The 22,318-nt window shown below is 35.0% G+C and overlaps 1 protein-coding gene across 1 annotated transcript in view; it reads left to right on the top strand.

Moving 5' to 3' along the window:
* The first annotated feature begins 4,373 nt into the window (after window positions 1-4,373).
* The window catches only part of LOC100368844 (cilia- and flagella-associated protein 337-like), a 70,775-nt gene continuing 52,830 nt past the window's right edge, over window positions 4,374-22,318 (top strand). Inside the window, exon 1 of the mRNA XM_085498154.1 lies at window positions 4,374-4,853. Within this exon, the coding sequence (XP_085354280.1) occupies window positions 4,500-4,853 (354 nt within the window). The 5' untranslated portion in view covers window positions 4,374-4,499. The remainder of the gene's footprint in view (window positions 4,854-22,318) is intronic.

The following is a 22,318-nucleotide window of genomic DNA, read 5'->3' as shown; positions in this document are numbered from 1 at the left end:
ATGCAAAAAATGTTATAGGCTAAATATTTTGAGGTTAAAGTTGCCAAATAACTAACAGATTATGCAATGCGGCTAGAACCCAATTATACAGTTAAGTTTTAAACACTTAAGTCCATGTGCTGCTGGTATCAGATTATTTTATTTAAAGTCTGAAGTCACCATTGTATAAGATATTTACTGGATTTATCCAATTATAACAGGAGATGGAAAGACAACACAGCAAGTAGTACAAAGAGCAGTGACAATTTTTGTTCAGCAAATCAAAAAAGTTAAATTTGTGAAAATGCTGATATATAAATTAAAATAAATGATGAAAAAATAAATAAATAGTTTTTTTGTTTTTTAACTTTTAATATGCATGTTTTGCTCTGTAAAATACCAAAATCCAACACAAATTTAAGCAAAAATCAAAGTTTCCTTTGTTTTCATAAGCACAGACTGTGCTTCGGGTGTAAAGTTTTCCTGGTATATAAGATATGAAAGATATTTTAAATCCAACTTAGTTTTCAAAGAGTTCATCAAACCGCCTAGATTCAAATCCTCTTTTCATATCTTATAAGGGCGTTTATCGAGTGAGTACTCCACAGCTTTGCTTTTATTTACTATCTTTAGCAGCATAGATTTCCCTCCTTCCTGCAGCCTTTTCTGTAGTAATTTTTTGGCTTTTGGCTTTATGCTTCCCCTCCCCTCCTAAGGTCTATTAAGTGCAAACGCTAAAAATTATGGCAAACCATAATATTTTCAATGCACATATAATACATTTTGTAATCATGTCAGAGCAAAAACTGTTAATATTTGGGGAGGGGTCAGCATGTTTTAAAATGTAATGTGCGGGGTGTCACCCACTTTTTTTATTTTATAGGGGGTGGGTCAACTGAGATTTACAGCTGGCAAAATGGAATCTGCCGACCCCCCCCCCCCCAGGCCGAAGTAACTGACCAATCCCTAACAGTATGAGAAAGATATGTGCACATTTTATACATGTAGTGTTGTCAGATGTTTCGAAAAATTATATACTTTTCTGAGTCATAATCAAATATTTGCGTTAAAAACCTGGTGTCTACATCATACGAAATCAACTGCGCAACAGTGGTATTATATTCAACCACAAATTCCATCATTTGCCAACAAACTTAAAATTTTAAGGCAAGTCGTTCTCTATAAAAAAAAAAACTTTGCTTTAAATAGTTTAGGCGAAAAAAGACAATGTCTTTTTGAAAATAGAGTGGGATATTGCTGTGTGTAATATTGGTCTGGTAAAACACAGAAGATTCTTACTTAATCTCAAGTTTTGCTATGGTATACTATTGGAATATATTTACTGCATTCAAAGATTAATTCGATTGCCAACACAAATGGGCGACATTTTCGCCGCATTCAAAAAAGCAAAAAACGCAAGTAATACATGCTTTGTTAATAGGCATGGACGCGAATCAGTTCTTTCAAAGATTCACTAATTTCTGGACTTCTTCAATTAGCGAGAAATCTTCATCGCATATCACTCACTTGCATGCCGTGATCTTATAAATCCCTGATAAACGTTTGTACAGTAGAATATATCCCATAATCCTTTGCCAGAACATAAATAAATAGTGCATTGACGCTGCAGGTCGGCGTCTTCTACACCGATCTGACGCATATCGCGCAATATTTGCCGGAAGTTTGTTCGAAATTTCGAACGTTTCGAAGTCTATCGTCGACTGGCACGTATTTTACGGATATATTAACTCGTTTAAGGGGTCTGTTTACTAAATAATGATAAATAAACCTTAGAAAACTTGTAAGAACAAACTGGCCCCAAAATTGCGCAAATTTGCAATAAGTTTACGCTGCTAGTGTCTGGTTCGGAAGGCGTTCTACGCGTGATGTTATTGCGCTCAAGGACGTTCTATTTCCGAACTATTTGAAACCGGAAATTACGCGGGTACTTTCGAACTTCAAACACAAATTTGATTATCGTTATTATGTGTTAGTTTCTGTTGTTTCAAAGATTGAATTATTTGTGACATTAATATTTCACTCACTAAACAATATTTCACAAAAATATGTGATTAAAAAGCAACTTAAAATGGAAAACCAAGTATCAAGTTCCGTGTATAAACACTAGTGTAAAGAGACGGCGGAGCGCTATTTTAGCCCAAATCGGCTAGTAAGGCGTCATATGACACAGGGGTGTGTTCAATCTCCTTCCCAGAGAGAGGCCTTTGCGCTTTACGCAATAGTGGCTTGAACGGGTTCGATTTTCCGCGTCTAACAGTCATAGAACACAAAGGTTCTAGTAAGTTTATAAAGTTAGTTATTTATTGTACATTATAATGCTTTGGCATCTAGGAAATTCTTGCACTTTTCTAAAGCAAGTCTTGTATATTTTATTCTAATTACTAAACATTTTATTCGGATTCAGGGCGTGAAACGTCTTAAAGTTAAAGTGATTAAAGTAACCAAGTGACTTTCGCATAACTTTGTTAACCGCCAAGGTCTTGTAGTTCGAACATATTCGAATATGCAAATGAGTTCTATGCTTTGTGCAGTGATGATAAGTAACGCGCATCGAACTGTGCGGAGTTCGGGGTGTGCTGGGACAGCGCTTCCGATGACGACACCGTGACAACGTAAATAGTGTGTTCGAACTGCGTTCTACGCGTTCTGCTCGATTCCCGTCGTAGTGACGTCACACTATTGTGACGTATTCTATTTCTGGCGTACGTTCTAAAACATGTGTGTAATTTCGCCTTCGCTTTGGTTTTAGTCGAATTATTTCAATTTTAAGTGTAACCAGCACACAGCGCAGTCTTGAGGTGAGAGTTACTGACATTTAATTCACTGTGACTATTTGGGTGTGATTGTTTGTGACTCGCGTAGTAAATCGTGTTCATTACAGTCGTAACCAATATTGTTTATACTGTCGTTTTTTAAGAGTACTACATCTTGTTTGACTTCGCCTTGATCCACGGTTTTCTATATGATTCGATGAATTTTGAAATTTGAAAATATGCTTTAATTCAGGATAAATCTTGATCGTGGCATTGACTTTCTCATCAAAGTCAGACTTGTTTGTAGACGTAGCCGAGTCGACAAATAACACGCGTTTTACGGAATAGTAAGCAAGGAGGACTACTTCGCTGATTACCTTTTTTTTTTAACTGTGATTCATAAGTGAAAGGAAGTTAAAAAAACAGTTATAGTGAGGCACGTAACGGCAGTTTTTTTTCTTAACGTGTGCAAACACTCATACACACAACACTTACAACAGCCAACATTATTGAGAAACACTTCTTTCTTATGAATCCCGCCCTGAAATAAGCATTAAATGTAATACGTCGACGCCCAACGTTTATTAAATATACATGTATTTTATTTTTGTTTTGCATTAGAACGAACTATACATTGGACAAGACGTCTGCATCGACGAATAGGTGAGTTACACACTTCAAGTTGGTTACACGCGAAGAACAAAAACAAATTAATTTGCAAGTTCCGCCTTGCGAGGGCAATATGTCTCACCAATCGCCGCGTTCGCCCAAAGCGCATAAGAGATACTGCACTACTATTCTGTTTTGAATTTTTGATTAGGTTTTCATATATAACTTTCTGTTTTACCTAGTAATTTATTTCAACCGCGGTTGTTCGGTTCCACTGCAGCACCGAACAAACTGATAGAAACATTTAAAAAAAAAAGCAACTCTAAATAATGGAGTGTACTTATAGCTAATGGCACAGTCTATACAACCATGCTGCAATTAATTGCCGACAAAAAAAAACCGATTCGCATTTATTAGAAAATTTCTCAAGATTTTCTCTTTATATATATAAAGTTCAATTTCAGCAATCCATACCAGTCTAAAATTCGTTATCGCTACATTTTTAGAATTAAAGTTGAGTCACCGATAATCTTCAAGACATAGCAAACACTTGTTGATCACCAGGACTGAGCATGCGCGAAGTTACGTGTCAAAGGGCAGGTGTAGCTTCTTAACAAAAAAATACGTCTGGGATAGTGTTTTTTATTTAATATCTTCACATTTGAGAGTTGTTAAATATACATTATTTGTATTCGTTGAACTTGAACGGTACTTTTGCCGTATGGATTGAATGTTAGATGCTGTATACGTCGGTTTCGTCTAAGATCGTACGGTACCATGTAAACAGTGTATTCCCACCATAACAACGAACTTAATAATAAGCACGATAGTACACAGGTGTTAAGAAAGTAGTTCTCTGCCGAATAACGTTTGAATATTGCATAGTGGCATGTTTTATTTCTTGTTTAAGTTGTATGTAAATGTAATTAACACGACAAGGCAGCTACGTTTCAAATATTAATTATTTCATCTAATTTATTTATCAATATTTATTGCAGGCGGAAGGATTCGCCTGAGGGTGCCCGGTCAACCGGCTCTCCTTATAGTTTGAAAGCTCCGTGGAGCAAGGTAGCAAAACAACTTCTAACGCCGAGCGAAGTCAAATTAATCAAAGGTACTTTGAAAAAAACGAAAAATATGCCGCCGGTGAGAAAACCCGGTCGAATTATCCGTCCAGCGTCGGCGACGGCCAAATTGGAATCGTATATCCCACCTAGCGTCTTGGACGATGTGAGGCCAGCGACCGCCGCAGCCGGGTTATTTACCGGCGAAGGACAATCAACATCATCGTCGAGAGGGGCACAGGGATCCTCCTTAACCAGACCGGGGACACAGTCCGCTTGGGCGTCAAGATCGAGGGATGATATTCCAAAACCCGACGAACAGCCACGGCGACTGACCCTTAGCTGTGTTGATGGTTTAGCCGAACGACCGGAAACAGCGGCAGCACGGGCCAGATTGGCAACACCTGGGGGTTCTTTTGGGTACAAGGTTAGTGCCATTTCAAGTCACCACAGTAACAAGAGATTTTATACCATTTCGTCATATTTTATAACATTCATGAATATAAACCGTCGCCATTCATTTTGACAATGTTATTGTTACCATGCTGATAATGAGATCATCTTCCATGTCCATTTTGACAACAATCAATGGAACCGACCTCTATGTTTCCCCCACTTTATCAGCTGTGTTCTCTTCTATATTCCACGCTATGCTCATTTCCGTTCTGTTCACTTATTGTGTATTTACGTTTATTAATTCAATTTCTGAAAGACAATTTCATGCTTGGCCATGGAAACCATGTTATTGCTTCCCTTTTTGCTGAAAACGTTTCAAAATGGCCGCCCGCTTAGTTCCGATAGTTTTATCAGACGCATATAACTCAAATTTAGATAAAATAAATTACACGTACTGTTTAAAATAATATTTAAAAAAGCAAGCTGTTAATGAAAAACTACACACATTAAAACCATTAAGAGCTTCATAATAGAGCCACTAAAATACATTTGCTACATGCTGAGGTTATTTAAAACATTGTATCAAATTGGTCTAATAGCTAAACCATTTACAACTGTCATTTAAGTATTCTAGTCCATATTTGTTATACAGCACATACATATATATGTACCAAAGCGATCGAATACATAATAAATTTCTAAAGCAATATTTACTTATTATTTATTAATCTTTAGAATGTGATTAATTATTTACTGGATGCTATTAAATATGTATATTGTGCTGTGATACAAATTGTTTATCCTTCATCATTTTGAATTCTTTGCACATACTTATAATGCATTGTGTATACAGATACAAATGTTTGTTTATTATTTGTGTGTGTGTTATTGAATCACTTGAATGTTTGTTTGATAAACAAATTTATGTAGTACTGATACTACTCATATGATATCAACACACTGACACACATTTGAGAAAAATGTATGATATTTATAGTTTTTTGTTTTTTAGTTTTTGTCAAATTGTACTTTGAAACAGAAACTTATATTTTGTGGTCCGTCCATTTGTTCGTTCGTCTGTTGTCATTTCTCAGACATGCTTGGGCTGATTTTGGTACACGTATAACTTACAATGAAAGATAAATGCTCATGACGTTTTAACTGTGATGGTCTTTCTGCATCCAAAAAAACAGAAATCACAAAATATCATCATGTCATCAAACACAACTAATCTAGGAAGTACATGTAGTAAATAGATACTGCTACATAATCCTTGATTGTTGAACATAAAATTAGGATGCCATTCGTTGATTTGATGACACCCTAGAAGGCGAAAACCCAATCACAACCAACTGCTTGGCTATTTGCAATGCTACATTTACATAGTCAACTGCTACATTTACATAGTCACTGCTGGTATGTTATTATTTGAACTGTATGGGTTGTGTACACTTTCATCTAGTAAATATTAAAATAAATCAAAGATGACATTTGTGTCATTCATTATATCATTACAAGAAACCACAACAATTATTACCGGTAAATGTATTCAGGCCGAAATTAAATTAAAAATTTTGCATTAAATGCTATTTTATTTGTAGAAAGTCACGATTTAACTGACCATTATTATTTGTAGTTGACACTATGGTTGCCTAGTTACAACTTAAGGGCATAACTGGATGGGCCGTTTATTACAAGTTTAGTATTATTAATGTTTTGTAGTTTATCATATTGTACAATCGCTATTGTGTCACCAACACTTTTATAACAATTCAACATTAACAAGTGTGTGGTCTGTTAGAAGGGATGGACCAATGAAGTCGTAGAGGGCTTCTTCTATTGGTGATTTTCAATGTTGCTAAGGATTGTCTCTGATTGGATTGAGATGTTAACATTTTTTAGGGCTGAGATACAAATTTTACTAAATCTTGTCATTTCCATAGAGACCAAATAAATATCATTCTGAATATATAATTCTCAAAATATTAAACCCAGCTTGCAGTTTTTAGGATGCCGATTGAATTATCTTCAATATGTTGTTCCAAAAATAAAAAAATGTATTTCGAATTCTTTTCATGAAATATTATTCCAAATGCTGTATCTTCTATATTAATAGTGCATATGGTTATGTAAATGATTCTATGGTCAAAATAGACAATATTTTAATGATTCACTATATAACCAATGTGATTTTTGATCCACTTTGAATAGAACAAATATGGTAAACTGTTCAATTTTGAGAATTTTGCATGTGACATTTTCACAACTACAAATTTTTACTATGTTACAAAAATAGAAAAACTTGGTTTACGGTATGTCACATTACGGATAGCTGTTTGTCTTCTCTGTCCTCTAAATCACCATTGGTTGACTCCTGAAATCAAACACCAATTGTCAATCATTGTAGTATTTTCCATGAAGTAGTTTACTGTATTTCTGTTGTAAATGTCTAATTGTTGATCAAACCAAATAGTAGTTTTCTGATGACAATGAAATATTACAGTCAATTTCATGAAGGTGTTATTTTTTTTTTTTTTTATAAATTTTAGATGATAGTTGAAAACTTGACCAATCACAACACATTACTGAATGCATGGCAATAATTGTAGCCAATGAAAGCAAGTTTTTTTTGGTTTGAATGAAACCCAAGTCTAGCAGGATAAATGTTTTATAAATATTTTATAAATTTCTATAAAAACATTCATGGCTTAGTAAAATTCACTGTACCAGGTAGTCTAAAAAAAATCAGGCAAAAATCAAATAAAAATTAATATATTCTACAGTAGCAATGGTATAATGAAAACTGCTTTAATGATACGAGAGGAAAATGTTCGTTAATTTCTCGTGTCATTGAAAAGTTTTGTTGCAGGGAACATTTCAGTCTCAGGTTTTGTCAACATTTCTTTTCAAAATGTATTTTAATAAATCATCAAATCACAAACATTTATAGCATCAAATAAGTTTATAAGTAAGAGTGTAAAATTCATGTCTCAATCTATTGTTTGTACTTACACTGACTGTAGAATGAACTTTGTAGGAACGTGACATTTTTATACTCTCACTTGACTGCATTCACTCATTCAAACATTACTAGGACACAAAATGCATTATTCTTAAACTTGCAAAGTTGTTTTTCTTCGATGACATTGATTCACTTTAGACAGTTGAAGTTTGTTAACACATACATAGAATGTAGCAACCCCATACTTCACTCCTAACAACAACGTTAGCAACTGTTACAAAAGTGAAATGATTTTGGGTTGGGGTCTTTTGTAAGAATGTGCCACAAATATTTTTTTGTTAGATTTAGCATTCTTTCTTTTACATGCACAGAAGTAAAAATAAACAATTTCTTATCTCACAAGTTTTGATCAGAATGTTCACTATATTGATTTCATGTTTTAAGCGCGGTGGTCGTCACGCAGCGCGTGTTCGAATATCATGTAAATAAACAATGTATTTTACACGCGTTGTATATGTCGCTATGAGTCCCATATCGAACAGGACACGGTGCGATGACTGTCGCCCTTTAAAATCAAAAAGACAAGTTATACACACTTAAATGTTGCGGAAGGAATTTAATAAGTTGAGATGTAGTGACTGTATGTCACCTTGGTTTGTATCCCACTGGCGAAAAATCCAAGATTAGAGTTTTGAATTGATACCCATACTGGATAGTGCTCTGTGATTAGAGTTTTGAATTGATACCCATACAGGATACTGCTCTGTGATTAGAGTTTTGAATTGATACCCATACAGTATAGTGCTCTGTGATTAGAGTTTTGAATTGATACCCATACTGGATAGTGCTCTGTGATTAGAGTTTTGAATTGATACCCATACAGGATACTGCTCTGTGATTAGAGTTTTGAATTGATACCCATACAGGATAGTGCTCTGTGATTAGAGTTTTGAATTGATACCCATACAGGATAGTGCTCTGTGATTAGAGTTTTGAATTGATACCCATACTGGATAGTGCTCTGTGATTAGAGTTTTGAATTGATACCCATACAGGATAGTGCTCTGTGATTAGAGTTTTGAATTGATACCCATACAGGATAGTGCTCTGTGATTAGAGTTTTGAATTGATACCCATACTGGATAGTGCTCTGTGATTAGAGTTTTGAATTGATACCCATACAGGATAGTGCTCTGTGATTAGAGTTTTGAATTGATACCCATACAGGATAGTGCTCTGTGATTAGAGTTTTGAATTGATACCCATACTGGATACTGCTCTGTGATTAGAGTTTTGAATTGATACCCATACAGGATAGTGCTCTGTGATTAGAGTTTTGAATTGATACCCATACTGGATACTGCTCTGTGATTAGAGTTTTGAATTGATACCCATACTGGATACTGCTCTGTGATTAGAGTTTTGAATTGATACCCATACTGGATACTGCTCTGTGATTAGAGTTTTGAATTGATACCCATACTGGATACTGCTCTGTGATTATAGTTTTGAATTGATACCCATACAGGATAGTGCTCTGTGATTAGAGTTTTGAATTGATACCCATACTGGATACTGCTCTGTGATTAGAGTTTTGAATTGATACCCATACTGGATGCTGCTCTGTGATTAGAGTTTTGAATTGATACCCATACAGGATACTGCTCTGTGATTAGAGTTTTGAATTGATACCCATACTGGATAGTGCTCTGTGATTAGAGTTTTGAATTGATACCCATACTGGATACTGCTCTGTGATTATAGTTTTGAATTGATACCCATACAGGATAGTGCTCTGTGATTAGAGTTTTGAATTGATACCCATACTGGATACTGCTCTGTGATTAGAGTTTTGAATTGATACCCATACTGGATACTGCTCTGTGATTAGAGTTTTGAATTGATACCCATACTGGATGCTGCTCTGTGATTAGAGTTTTGAATTGATACCCATACAGGATACTGCTCTGTGATTAGAGTTTTGAATTGATACCCATACTGGATACTGCTCTGTGATTAGAGTTTTGAATTGATACCCATACTGGATACTGCTCTGTGATTAGAGTTTTGAATTGATACCCATACTGGATACTGCTCTGTGATTAGAGTTTTGAATTGATACCCATACTGGATACTGCTCTGTGATTAGAGTTTTGAATTGATACCCATACTGGATACTGCTCTGTGATTATAGTTTTGAATTGATACCCATACAGGATAGTGCTCTGTGATTAGAGTTTTGAATTGATACCCATACTGGATACTGCTCTGTGATTAGAGTTTTGAATTGATACCCATACTGGATGCTGCTCTGTGATTAGAGTTTTGAATTGATACCCATACAGGATACTGCTCTGTGATTAGAGTTTTGAATTGATACCCATACTGGATAGTGCTCTGTGATTAGAGTTTTGAATTGATACCCATACTGGATACTGCTCTGTGATTAGAGTTTTGAATTGATACCCATACTGGATACTGCTCTGTGATTATAGTTTTGAATTGATACCCATACAGGATAGTGCTCTGTGATTAGAGTTTTGAATTGATACCCATACTGGATACTGCTCTGTGATTAGAGTTTTGAATTGATACCCATACAGGATACTGCTCTGTGATTAGAGTTTTGAATTGATACCCATACAGGATAGTGCTCTGTGATTAGAGTTTTGAATTGATACCCATACTGGATACTGCTCTGTGATTATAGTTTTGAATTGATACCCATACAGGATAGTGCTCTGTGATTAGAGTTTTGAATTGATACCCATACTGGATACTGCTCTGTGATTAGAGTTTTGAATTGATACCCATACTGGATGCTGCTCTGTGATTAGAGTTTTGAATTGATACCCATACAGGATACTGCTCTGTGATTAGAGTTTTGAATTGATACCCATACTGGATAGTGCTCTGTGATTAGAGTTTTGAATTGATACCCATACTGGATACTGCTCTGTGATTATAGTTTTGAATTGATACCCATACAGGATAGTGCTCTGTGATTAGAGTTTTGAATTGATACCCATACTGGATACTGCTCTGTGATTAGAGTTTTGAATTGATACCCATACAGGATACTGCTCTGTGATTAGAGTTTTGAATTGATACCCATACTGGATAGTGCTCTGTGATTAGAGTTTTGAATTGATACCCATACTGGATACTGCTCTGTGATTAGAGTTTTGAATTGATACCCATACAGGATAGTGCTCTGTGATTAGAGTTTTGAATTGATACCCATACAGGATAGTGCTCTGTGATTAGAGTTTTGAATTGATACCCATACTGGATACTGCTCTGTGATTAGAGTTTTGAATTGATACCCATACAGGATACTGCTCTGTGATTAGAGTTTTGAATTGATACCCATACAGGATAGTGCTCTGTGATTAGAGTTTTGAATTGATACCCATACTGGATACTGCTCTGTGATTAGAGTTTTGAATTGATACCCATACAGGATAGTGCTCTGTGATTAGAGTTTTGAATTGATACCCATACTGGATACTGCTCTGTGATTAGAGTTTTGAATTGATACCCATACAGGATAGTGCTCTGTGATTAGAGTTTTGAATTGATACCCATACTGGATACTGCTCTGTGATTAGAGTTTTGAATTGATACCCATACTGGATACTGCTCTGTGATTAGAGTTTTGAATTGATACCCATACAGGATAGTTTGCTTTGTCTTTTCACTTATTGTATCGGTATTAAAGAATTGATTGGTCACAAAGTATTCCATAGAGGGGTGTCAGATTAGGTCGCTTTTACAACTACAGTGTATAAGTACAATACTCTATGGAATTTAAATGGAAAGACAGATAATACAATGAATACACAAAGACAGATAATACAATGAATACACAAAGACAGATAATACAATGAATACACAAAAACTTCACAGGTAATTCAAGTTCAAAGGCTAAAAATTGTAAGAACTAGTAGATTTCATGCAAGTCATACTCCTGATAAGAAGGGCAGTTATGGACAATATCTTGTTACTTTGAGTAGTTCACTGAGGACACCCATATTTGAACAAATTTAATAAATGAAATTGACATATTTTTATCAGTGTTTTCCCTAAATGATGGAATATGCTGAGTATTTACCGGTTTTATGAAAGCCTTATCCAGCTTTTTAAAAGTTGTACCTGTAAAATTGCCAGAGGTTATTAGAAAATGATTGTCAAAGCAAGGACAATAATGATCTGCTATAATACAAGTGAAGTGAAAGCATGTACATGTGTATGTAAACACAGTTGCTGTGCAATCAGTAGTTACAAGCATGTCTGCTAATTATGGAATCATTCACATATTATATCTATGGTCAAACTAAATCCTATTTTACTTAATTAGTTGTTTGATGCAAATCTCTGTTGACCTTTTCCGATGAAGCATTAATGGACAAAACAATATTCAAAAATGGCAGATGCTGATATTAATAAAGTAAGAATAAATCTGTTTATCTATTAAGCACACAAGACCAAGTTAGAGTACATGTAGCTAGATTCCTAAGCGGAAGGCTAAGAAAGAATTAAATTGCTTCCATAAACAAGACATATAAAGTCAATGTTGTTGGGTAAATAGTATAGATTCCATTCTTGGCTACTGCACATGAACATGACAACAATATTGGAGAGTTCCTCCCTCCTAGTTTATTCACAAAGGTTTCATTGTGTCACATGAAGACTATTCTGACTCTTATATACATGATGTATATGTATACCAGTGTGAAGGTCGGGACCCTGGGCTTGATTGTGCATTTTGCAATTCTCAATTGTTTGACATGTTTTTGTATTCTATACTCTGACTATGGGTGGTTTGGAATTTCTCAATCTGATTAAAATCTGATTAATTATTTTGGCTATAAACTTATTTTAATTTTATTTTTTATTTTATTTTTTATTAATGCCTTTTTATTTTAATATTTTTAACAATGATTTTGATTTCGTGTTTTTTTTTAATTACGCCCTACATACATCTGATCCGACGCCTATGTAAGTCCCGTTCAAATCTCGCGTAAGTAACAGCCAATCACAGCCCCCCTTTTATACAGGAACTTGAATACTGGAGAAAACTTACTAGTTTAATCTCAAACTGTCAAATAATAATATTACTATTAATAAACTTTTGATGAAAGTCTTACAATAAATGTCTTACATTAGAAACTCGTGGAGGAGGGAGGGGGACTGGTAAAGGGGGGTAATAACATTTTACAGGGACAATGTATAGCGGACAAATAAAAGTAAACAATTGTAAATAACAATCTGACATTTGACTCAAAAGGAAAGCTTTGAAAAATGTAATAATAATAACTTTATTGAAATCATATACACAATGGGGTATTGATCAATACAATAAGGGTAATATATATATATATAAAATAATGACAGAAAAAAACAAAGTTACAAATATAACTTAAACTAACAAACAATTAAGAAAGTGAGAAATTTGTTTTTATAAAAACATGTATTATAAAAAAATGTGTTTTAGCTTTAAATGTATACCAAAATCATCCTGAAAAAAAAAACTAAAGGCCATTAACATGATCCAATTCATTTTATTATTCTGTTCACATTATAATCTTAGCTGACTTCTGATATTTTTTTTTTAAATCAGACTTGTTCAATTTCATTCGATTAATCTGATGTAACTCATTTTCCAATCAAATTATTTAGATGCAATTAGATCAGATAATTTGAATTGTGTAAAGAGGGAAAAAAACATTTGTACATTTTGTACATCTTCCCTTCCAGAGTTTTGTCACTAATTTTCCCATGAGAAAGTACAATCAAAATTACTGCTAAATGTTGTTGAAGAAAGATTTCAGTTGTGAAGTAAAGAAACTTTTATTTTACTGGTGATGTGAGGTTTTTTGTACATGCACTATGTAATGAAAACTAGTTGAAATAGGTCATCATGGTTCATAAAAGATAATTTATTATTTCATAAATGATCTTTGAAGTAAATAACTTTCATGGCCTAGTGAGATTGGAATGTTGCTGTATGCTTTGTAGACATTGCCGCCATGTATAGGAAGTTAATTATATACCATGTTGTCAATAATTGTATTTTCTGTGAGAATATAGTCTATTCTGTACTTTAACTACTTCTATGCTTTCAAAAACTGAATTGATTATTCTCTGGTAAATGTAATATGTGCTTGTTACATGCCAACCTGCTAATTGGTTACAAGGTTTGTACTGTTTCCATGGTAGCACATAGCCCTCAAGTAATGAAAAGGCAATTACTTTTGTTTTTATACCTCTAGATTTCTCTGTACTTATGAGTAAAGTTTGAGTGGTACTAATTTCTATACAAAGATCACATGTGACACACTTTCAACAGATTCATCCTTGTATAGAGACCAAAGTAATTTAACATTTTGTTTATAAAACATTTTCCTTAAGTTAAACTTATTTGATTTTAATTTTGGTCAACTCAAATAAATGTATTTGTGTTGCAGCATTAACCATCTCATTATTTTCAGGACAAATATTATGTAAATGTATGAGTTGGCAATAAGCCAACATTTATAAGCAAAGACTATCTGTCTATAAAGTCCATTTTAATGAACTTCTCTAGTCACCATAAACAGGTATTACTGTATATCTAATGTTTTTACCCCTCAATCAAACGCCCACTGTGACCTTCACTCAATCAAATGCCCACTGTGACCTTCACTCAATCAAACGCCCACTGTGATCTTTACTCAAAATGCCTATGAAAACAAATTACTTGCATGCCCTGAGATTTGCTGTAGACTGCCCCCCTTAGTTGACACTCCATATAGTCCACTGCCAACTGTCCCTCTTTGTAAACTTGAATACAGATGTTGAGGGACTATGACAACAGATGCAGTGTTTATCTACTTGTCTTGTATTAACACAGATTTATGGACTGATTAGAAACACCTTGTAAAGCTTGATTAATGAACTCTGACCTAAAACTGTCTATAGTTTCTATGGTGACGTATTGTAATTGATTTATTTACTACTACATGTATGTGATGTCTATTTTCTTGGTACTTTGGCATACAATTTATAGACTCATATTGAAACCCAATATTGAAAACATCACTCAACCCTTCAGAAACCGAGTATTTTTTTGTAAATAAGAATTGGAAAAGGGATTTGAATCTGGTGCTTACTTTACACCGGGTATGATTTACACAGTGCTCCACAGTGGTATTGGTTCCAAGTAGCTGTCAAGAAAACCTTGATTTCATTCAAAGTCAAGTTTAGATCAATGTCCAATATCATTTGAAGAGATCATTTGAAAGGTGATGGCTTGGAAGATACATATATTATTTCAATTGTCTTAATATCGGTGATTCTGTGATATTTCAGTTGTAAATTTGAAAACTGTTCCCACACAAATCTCAGTCCTTGGAATTCTAAAGAGCTGTCTTTATATCGTTAATCTCTAGTGAAATTGTACATTATTTGAAAGTAATGAACTCTCCTATGCTTTCCTAGTGGTAAGTAAGAAGGACAACCACAACAATATTGCACTCTTTTATTGTCACGTCTGTTCACCTTTCTACAGCATTATACATACTAACAATTGGCAACCCATTAGTCTGTCCATTGGTGTAGAAAACTTTAAATTTCCCCTGTGGCTAGATATTAGTAAGTTTTCACATGCATAGAATTGTTATCAGAGTATCACTAGCACCCCAGACTTGAAGCCATGCATATATACATGTTCACTCTGCAACAGAGTGAAAATTAGTATTTTCTGTATCGGCAGTGATCATTGATTATTACCTTATACTAAAATATATTTGGATATTTAGAGTACTAATGAATTCTCACTTATGTCCCGGTTAGACCTAAAATACACCACGAATATTCACTTTTGAGATATAATTTTTGGTACGTGTTGGTTCCTGGATATCTAAGCTTCGTCGTCCTGTACTTCGTTTAGTAATTCTAACTTTCAAATTTGCGTAAACAGGGACAGTTTCGCTATTTTGACATCGAAAATGCCTTTGCTTCATTATTTTCTAAGGGACGGCTGCTTAGATATGTGCTCTGCAACTTGCAGCGCATGAACCTAAAAACGTTACGTAATCAAACAAAAATGACGTTGTACTAAAGTCCAAAAAGTACGTTCAAGGTCTTCATTTTTTTCGTAGCATGAAAACGATTTACTCCCTCAAATCAACTGATTTCCATTCCCCTCAAGAGTCAAAATGGTATGTGCCTCCATTTTACGCCACGACTTGTGCTTGACGTGTTCATTTGCCTTCAATTTACGTTTCAGTGGCTGTCACTGTCGCTTTCTGAGTCTTGCTGATAACATTTTGTTTCAAATCCACATAGCTATTGCCGAAAATTCAAGAAATCTTTCATTTCTTTGTCAACTAACATCAAATTAGCATAAAAATGCGTTCGAAGGTTGTTGCCATTTTTTTCGACAGCTTTCCACACTAGTGCCACACTACATACAACTAAAACATTTAAACCTTTGTTGGGAAATTCACATGTAAATTGCGTTTTTAAGTCACGTACCATAAATTGCGTTTTACAGTTCCTCAAGTTTGTTTCAAAGACTGCAGTCGCACCAGAGATAACCAGAACATTGATTCTTTTCAAAAACGTTCGTCATTAAATTCACGTTTAAAAACGTTTTTGACTTGATGATAAGCAAACAATCATGGTAGATTGGCCCCGACTTTCTGTCGATCGGAAAAGCAAAGGAGATAAGACTCGATTTTCATAGACTCAGGTCGTTTAGATCGGACGGTTACTTTTGTTTCATGTTCAATAGCATTTAGTGTTCATTTCTATGCAATATAAAATCATATCAATGTTGTGGGCAGTGAAGGCTGACAGATTGTTTTGGTTCTGTGGCCGGCTCTCATGGCACGGGCAACTGATATTAGCTGACTATTTTTTACTATTCTGGCGTGTTCTGGGCTGTATATAACAGTTAGACACTGACAAGTAAGTAGATTGGTACTAGTAAACAGCCCTGGACATAGTCAATATAGGAGTCTGAGTCAGTTAGACCCTGAAAATAGCGTCATCACGCAGTATTCCATTAATGAGTTCACATGCATACAAATAATCCCATAATTATTGACAAGTTGTTTCTACCTTATAATAAACAGATTTTTGGTATGTGTTGGTTCTTGGATATTTCAGCTTCGTCGTCCTGTACTGTACTCGTCATTACTAGTAAACAGCCCGGGACATAGTCAATCAGTTAGACCCTGAAAATAGCGTCATCTCACAGTATTCCATTAATGAACGAAGTTCACATAACAATCTTATGCCTACAAATCATCCCATAATTATTGACAAGTTGTTACTAGCTTATACCATGGACGTACTAGAGTCCATGCTTATACTAAAACAAGCCGGTAGGCTGGTTGGCGATCGGCTCCGCTAAAAAAAAACAAGCATGTTTTAGGCTGTTGCTACGGTAGGCACCGGGCACCGTATACGAAGTTCGTCAAAAAAACACTCAGTCTTTAGAAGTCACTTTATTTTATTACTAGGACGTATTCTTCTGTTAAATTTGTTATTAGTCCCCGTTCGAACGAAGTCCGAAAACGGGGACTTATAATTCGGTCTCCGTCCGTCCGTCCGTGCGTCCGTGCGTCTGTCCGAAGTCATATCTCAGAATCCCTTGGACCGATTCTGTTCATTCTTTGCATGTGCTTAGTACTTTATGTGGGACATATGCACATGCAGTGGTTTAGTGATTCAATTCAAAATGGCCGACTGGCAGCCATCTTGTTTTTTGAAAATGTTGTATTTTGGACATGCTTTGTCAGTTGTCATTCAAACTTGGTACATAGATTATACATGTTAGGATACATGTCCATGATGATTTATTTTGCAATTGGATCAAAGATGGTCGACTGGCAGGCATCTTGTTTTTGTTTTTTTATGCAATATCTTGGACGTGCTCTGTCAGTTTTCATTCAAATTTGGAACATACATGTACTTTATACATGTTAGGATGCATGTCCATGACAATTCGTTTCAAAATCTGGTCAAGGATGGCCGATTGACAGCCATCTGACTTTTTGGCCTTACTACTATATTTCCACAATTTATGTACCATTTTCATTCGTATTTGGCACATACATCATACATATCAGTGTGTTTCATAATCAGATCAAAGATGGCTGAATAACGACTGTTTTTATTTTGGCCATATTACTATGACACAAAACACGTGTTTTGATGTAAATAAACAATCTGTTGTATATGCCACTTGGAACTCAAGTTTCAAGGACATGCTCGCGACAACCCCTCTGCTTTAATATGACGAGCACAAAGAGAACTTAACGGGGACTGTGTCATTTTCAATGACTTGTTTCCAACCGTTTTGCAATAGTATTTTCTAGATTGAAGGCAGTATTTACAGTTCATTCAAAGTTGCGTTGGGATTACGTTGATACAGTGTAACAATGTTGGCGCCGTTGATCTCTTACCGGTGTGCAGGCAACGTAGCCAAAATAAAAAGCATGGCCATTTAAACATTGCTATTACAATACTGGTAATAGGTAATAAATTTGGGGCGAAAGTATTCCAATTAGTGGCGGTACGACCTGCCTGTCAAGTATGAACAAAATCAGCCAAGCCAAAAAAATCACAGAAGAGTTAAAAAGCAATTCTTTGTGAACTGTAACCCCAACTTTAATGAAAAAAGATACCAAAAATTCAAATAGTAACTTTGTGTCCACACTCAAGCTGAGTAGAATGAGCTATGTCTGAGGTGTTTTATCCTAAATTTGTAGGAGGAGATACATTTGGGGTGAAGGTAATCAAAAATTTTTTTGGGCTGCTGCTATGGCAATGGTGGACCAAATTTTTTTTATAGATTTTTTCCAATTTTGAGCAAAATCGGCCAAGCCAAAAAAATCACAGAAGAAATAATACGTGAAAACACCGGAAATCACACACACACAAATTTTAAGGGCAATCCTAGCAAAGCGCCTATATGTTATTTAGAGTACTAACATTAAAATACACCACGAATATTCACTTTTGAGATTTTTGGTATGTGTTGGTTCTTGGATATTTCAGCGTAATTCGAACTTCCCAGATTGTGTCAAATCAGAGAGTTTCTTGATTTTGATATCGAAACCGCCTTGGCTTAATTATTTGCTGGGGGGCGGCCGCTTAGGTACGTGCTCTGCAACTTGCAGCACATGAACCTAAACATGTTAGGTAATCAAATTCACGGGAAGTTGACAATCCCTAATACTGCTAAATCGCCAGTTGTGAACTTTATCAGGATTCCCGTATAAAGTTACACATCATTCTAGCAAGGAAAAATATTGATTACTGTTGTGCAGGTTATATAATAAAATATGAAATAATTAATATTTTATTTTGTTAGTATATTTATTAAAATATGTACACATTATATCTAATTGGGGTGGGTATTGCCAAGCAAGTTTATAAAATTATAAACAAATATTTTCATAAATAACACTGACCGCGAAATACGTCTTTGAGAAGTATTACTGATGAATACTTTATATTGTAATTTCTTTCAATTTGAATTTATTTATTGCATCTTTAGAAATACAGTATTTCTATCAGTACAGTAGCAATAAAAGTATAATAAATAAGTATAAATAGTGTAAATGTATACATTCCTTTATTTCATTGTTATACAGTTTGTTACGTACTTCAATTTATCTATATTGGAAAACGGTTATGGGGATTATTAATTTTAATAAACAATATTCAACTATTCTTTGCAACTCCAATAAGATCATAATGGTAATGTTTATTGGTCTTTGAAACTAGAGGCATTATCAGAGCATGGGTCTTATTTTGGAACTCCTGCCAGGATGGTATTCCCAGAATAGCACCAGTTGTTGAAGAAACATAAAACTTTAATTCCCAACAAGGATGAAAGGACGAGTTACTGAGACAAAGCCCTACTCCCCGCGAAACCCTACAGATACGAAACCCAATTACCGCGAAAGCCACTCACCGCGAAGGTACTAGTATTGAAAAAAAATATTACCATTCTTGATATAAGAAAAATAAATCTCCATGTATATTATTTTCGCAGGGGTGACACTGTATTTGTTACCATGGAAACAGAATACAATTTTAACTCCATATTAGATTCCATTTACATGTAATTCTGGTATTATTCTGAGGTAATAGACGCACATTACATTGTAATGAGATTTTGAATTAAATTACCGATTCCAATTGAATCACACAAATCCATGTAGCTTATGAAACCTTTTCTCAGTGCCATTTTAGAACTAGGAGTGGAACTCTGCCCACTAGAATTTTGATTAGATTTGGTCTCAAAACATAAATAAACTTTAACATGATTTGATTAAACACTTTAATTACTCTAATTATACAACATTAAAACAAATGTAAAATGGTTTTTGTAGTTTTCAAATAAAATAGTAAACAGTGTCATCACATCGGTTAAAAATCACAAAAAATAAGCTGATTCAACCAGACTTGAGTATTTTAGTACTGAAAAAGTCAACCCTGCTTATGAGCTGATTGCTTGATCAGTCTGGCATATTTTAAAGTCTTCCAATCACAGTCTTTAAAGCTTGGTTATTCTGCTATGGTTTCTAATAACACAGTTTGAAATACCACCATGCCTACTCCTGTAACAAAATAAAGAGAACTCATTGGTGGGTTTCTGTGTGACTCATTGGTGGGTTTCTGTGTGACTCATTGGTGGGTTTCTGTGTGACTCATTGGTGGGTTTCTGTGTGACTCATTGGTGGGTTTCTGTGTGACTCATTGGTGGGTTTCTGTGTGACTCATTGGTGGGTTTCTGTGTGACTCATTGGTGGGTTTCTGTGTGACTCGTTGGTGGGTTTCTGTGTGACTCGTTGGTGGGTTTCTATGTGACTCATTTAGGATTTATAAGACACATGTTATGCAGTTTAGATATCCATCCATTATGCAATGAAGATTTTGTATCAATCTAATTTATTTCTATGACAACAGAAAGGTTTAATTGCATAACAGAAGATAATCACCATAATACACGCTTTGTAAGATACCAGAATAAACATCTCAAGACAAATACTAATAAGTTCTCTCACAGGCTTACTCATTTGAATTCTAATTTATAGGAATGTATGTTTGTCTTGTGATTTGTGGTCGTCTCACAATTCAGAGTTCTTCATCACATGTCGCACTTGTTGTGTATCCTTATCCAAAAATGTTTGGTGAAACCTAGTATAGCATAGGCAGTTGGTTTTGCATCTCCCCACAAATGGTTAATCCTACAATAGTGCATTAAACTCTACGTTTTTGTTGTGTGGGAAATTTTAAATTAAAGGGTCATAACCTACATTTTACCATTTGTTGTTGTTTGTGATTATTTGTCAATATAATACTGAGACCTAATAATCATAAAGTGCCTGTGCAATGCCCACCCACACGCTTCCCATTTTAGATCTGTGCCCCACTGAAATGGGCAATTATTGATTTTTTTGCTGAAAATGATTACTCGTATCCAAGTAAATTTGAGATATTTCCTGTCCTGTAGCCACGCCCACCTATCCTGAAACGGTCGACTGTTTCCGGATTTCCGACTCTCGCGGAAAGGGCGCCACCAAATGCAAAAATATGAGAGGAAGCCACACCCCTGGGCCGTACTTTTATATCACTGTGTCATTCAACATACAACTGTACTTTTAAACGATATACATTTTTTAATCGGCGTTTCTTTTGTCTATTTAATTTTATTTTTGAGAGAACGAATTTTTAGAAGTTGTTTTCACAACAAACTTTTATGATGGTTAAACTTTGTGTTGTGGGTGGTTGCAGTAATGCGTATAGTCATAGTGTAAGTATTTACACGTTTCCAATCGATCCGAAGGTGCGAAATCGGTGGACGAAAGCCGTAAAAATAACCAGAAAAGGTTGGGGTGGACTTCCTCCTAACAGCGTCATATGCAGTGTCCACTTCTGCACCTCAGATTCTTTTTTTTTTTTTTGAAAAACTGTCCTTGTCCATGACAAAACAACTAGGTTTTAACGAGAAACGCCGACAATACAAAACGTTTTCAAAAAAATAGATTCCGGACCAGCCCATGATCACTGAGACAGATTTCAGAAGGGGGAGAGACGTCGAGTATGCGTTTCAAATGATTTGATTTTTTTTGCGATCCTGATTATCGCTTTATAGAGACCACCCGTGTTATGTAAAAAGGTAGCAGTAATTTTGATAATGACACGAAAACGAAGCGTCAGACAAACAGGAAATTACGCAGCCCTCAGGCTGTTTTCATTTTCGCAGGCTAAAAGTGTCTGAATTGTTCGATTATTGGTGTTTAATGTCGAATTCACACCTTTGATGCCTTTACTTGCAGCTTGATCGGCGTAATAATTTCCGGAATAAGAATCCGGGCTTGAGCTGTCAATGTAATTTTTTAATATGATGTCATAATCATGAAAATCACGCTAAATCCACTCTGAATTTGTCTGTATGTGAGTCGCTCTCAATTATTTTTTTTATCCAATTAAACGCCGCCATTCACACACTTGTCCCCCTCATGACC

The sequence above is a fragment of the Saccoglossus kowalevskii genome, chromosome 4 (genome assembly GCF_978046115.1).
Source record: "Saccoglossus kowalevskii chromosome 4, keSacKowa6.1, whole genome shotgun sequence".
Classification (NCBI taxonomy): Eukaryota; Metazoa; Hemichordata; class Enteropneusta; family Harrimaniidae; genus Saccoglossus; species Saccoglossus kowalevskii.
Note: the sequence above shows the minus strand (reverse complement) of the source record. Positions and strands in the feature narration are given on the sequence as shown.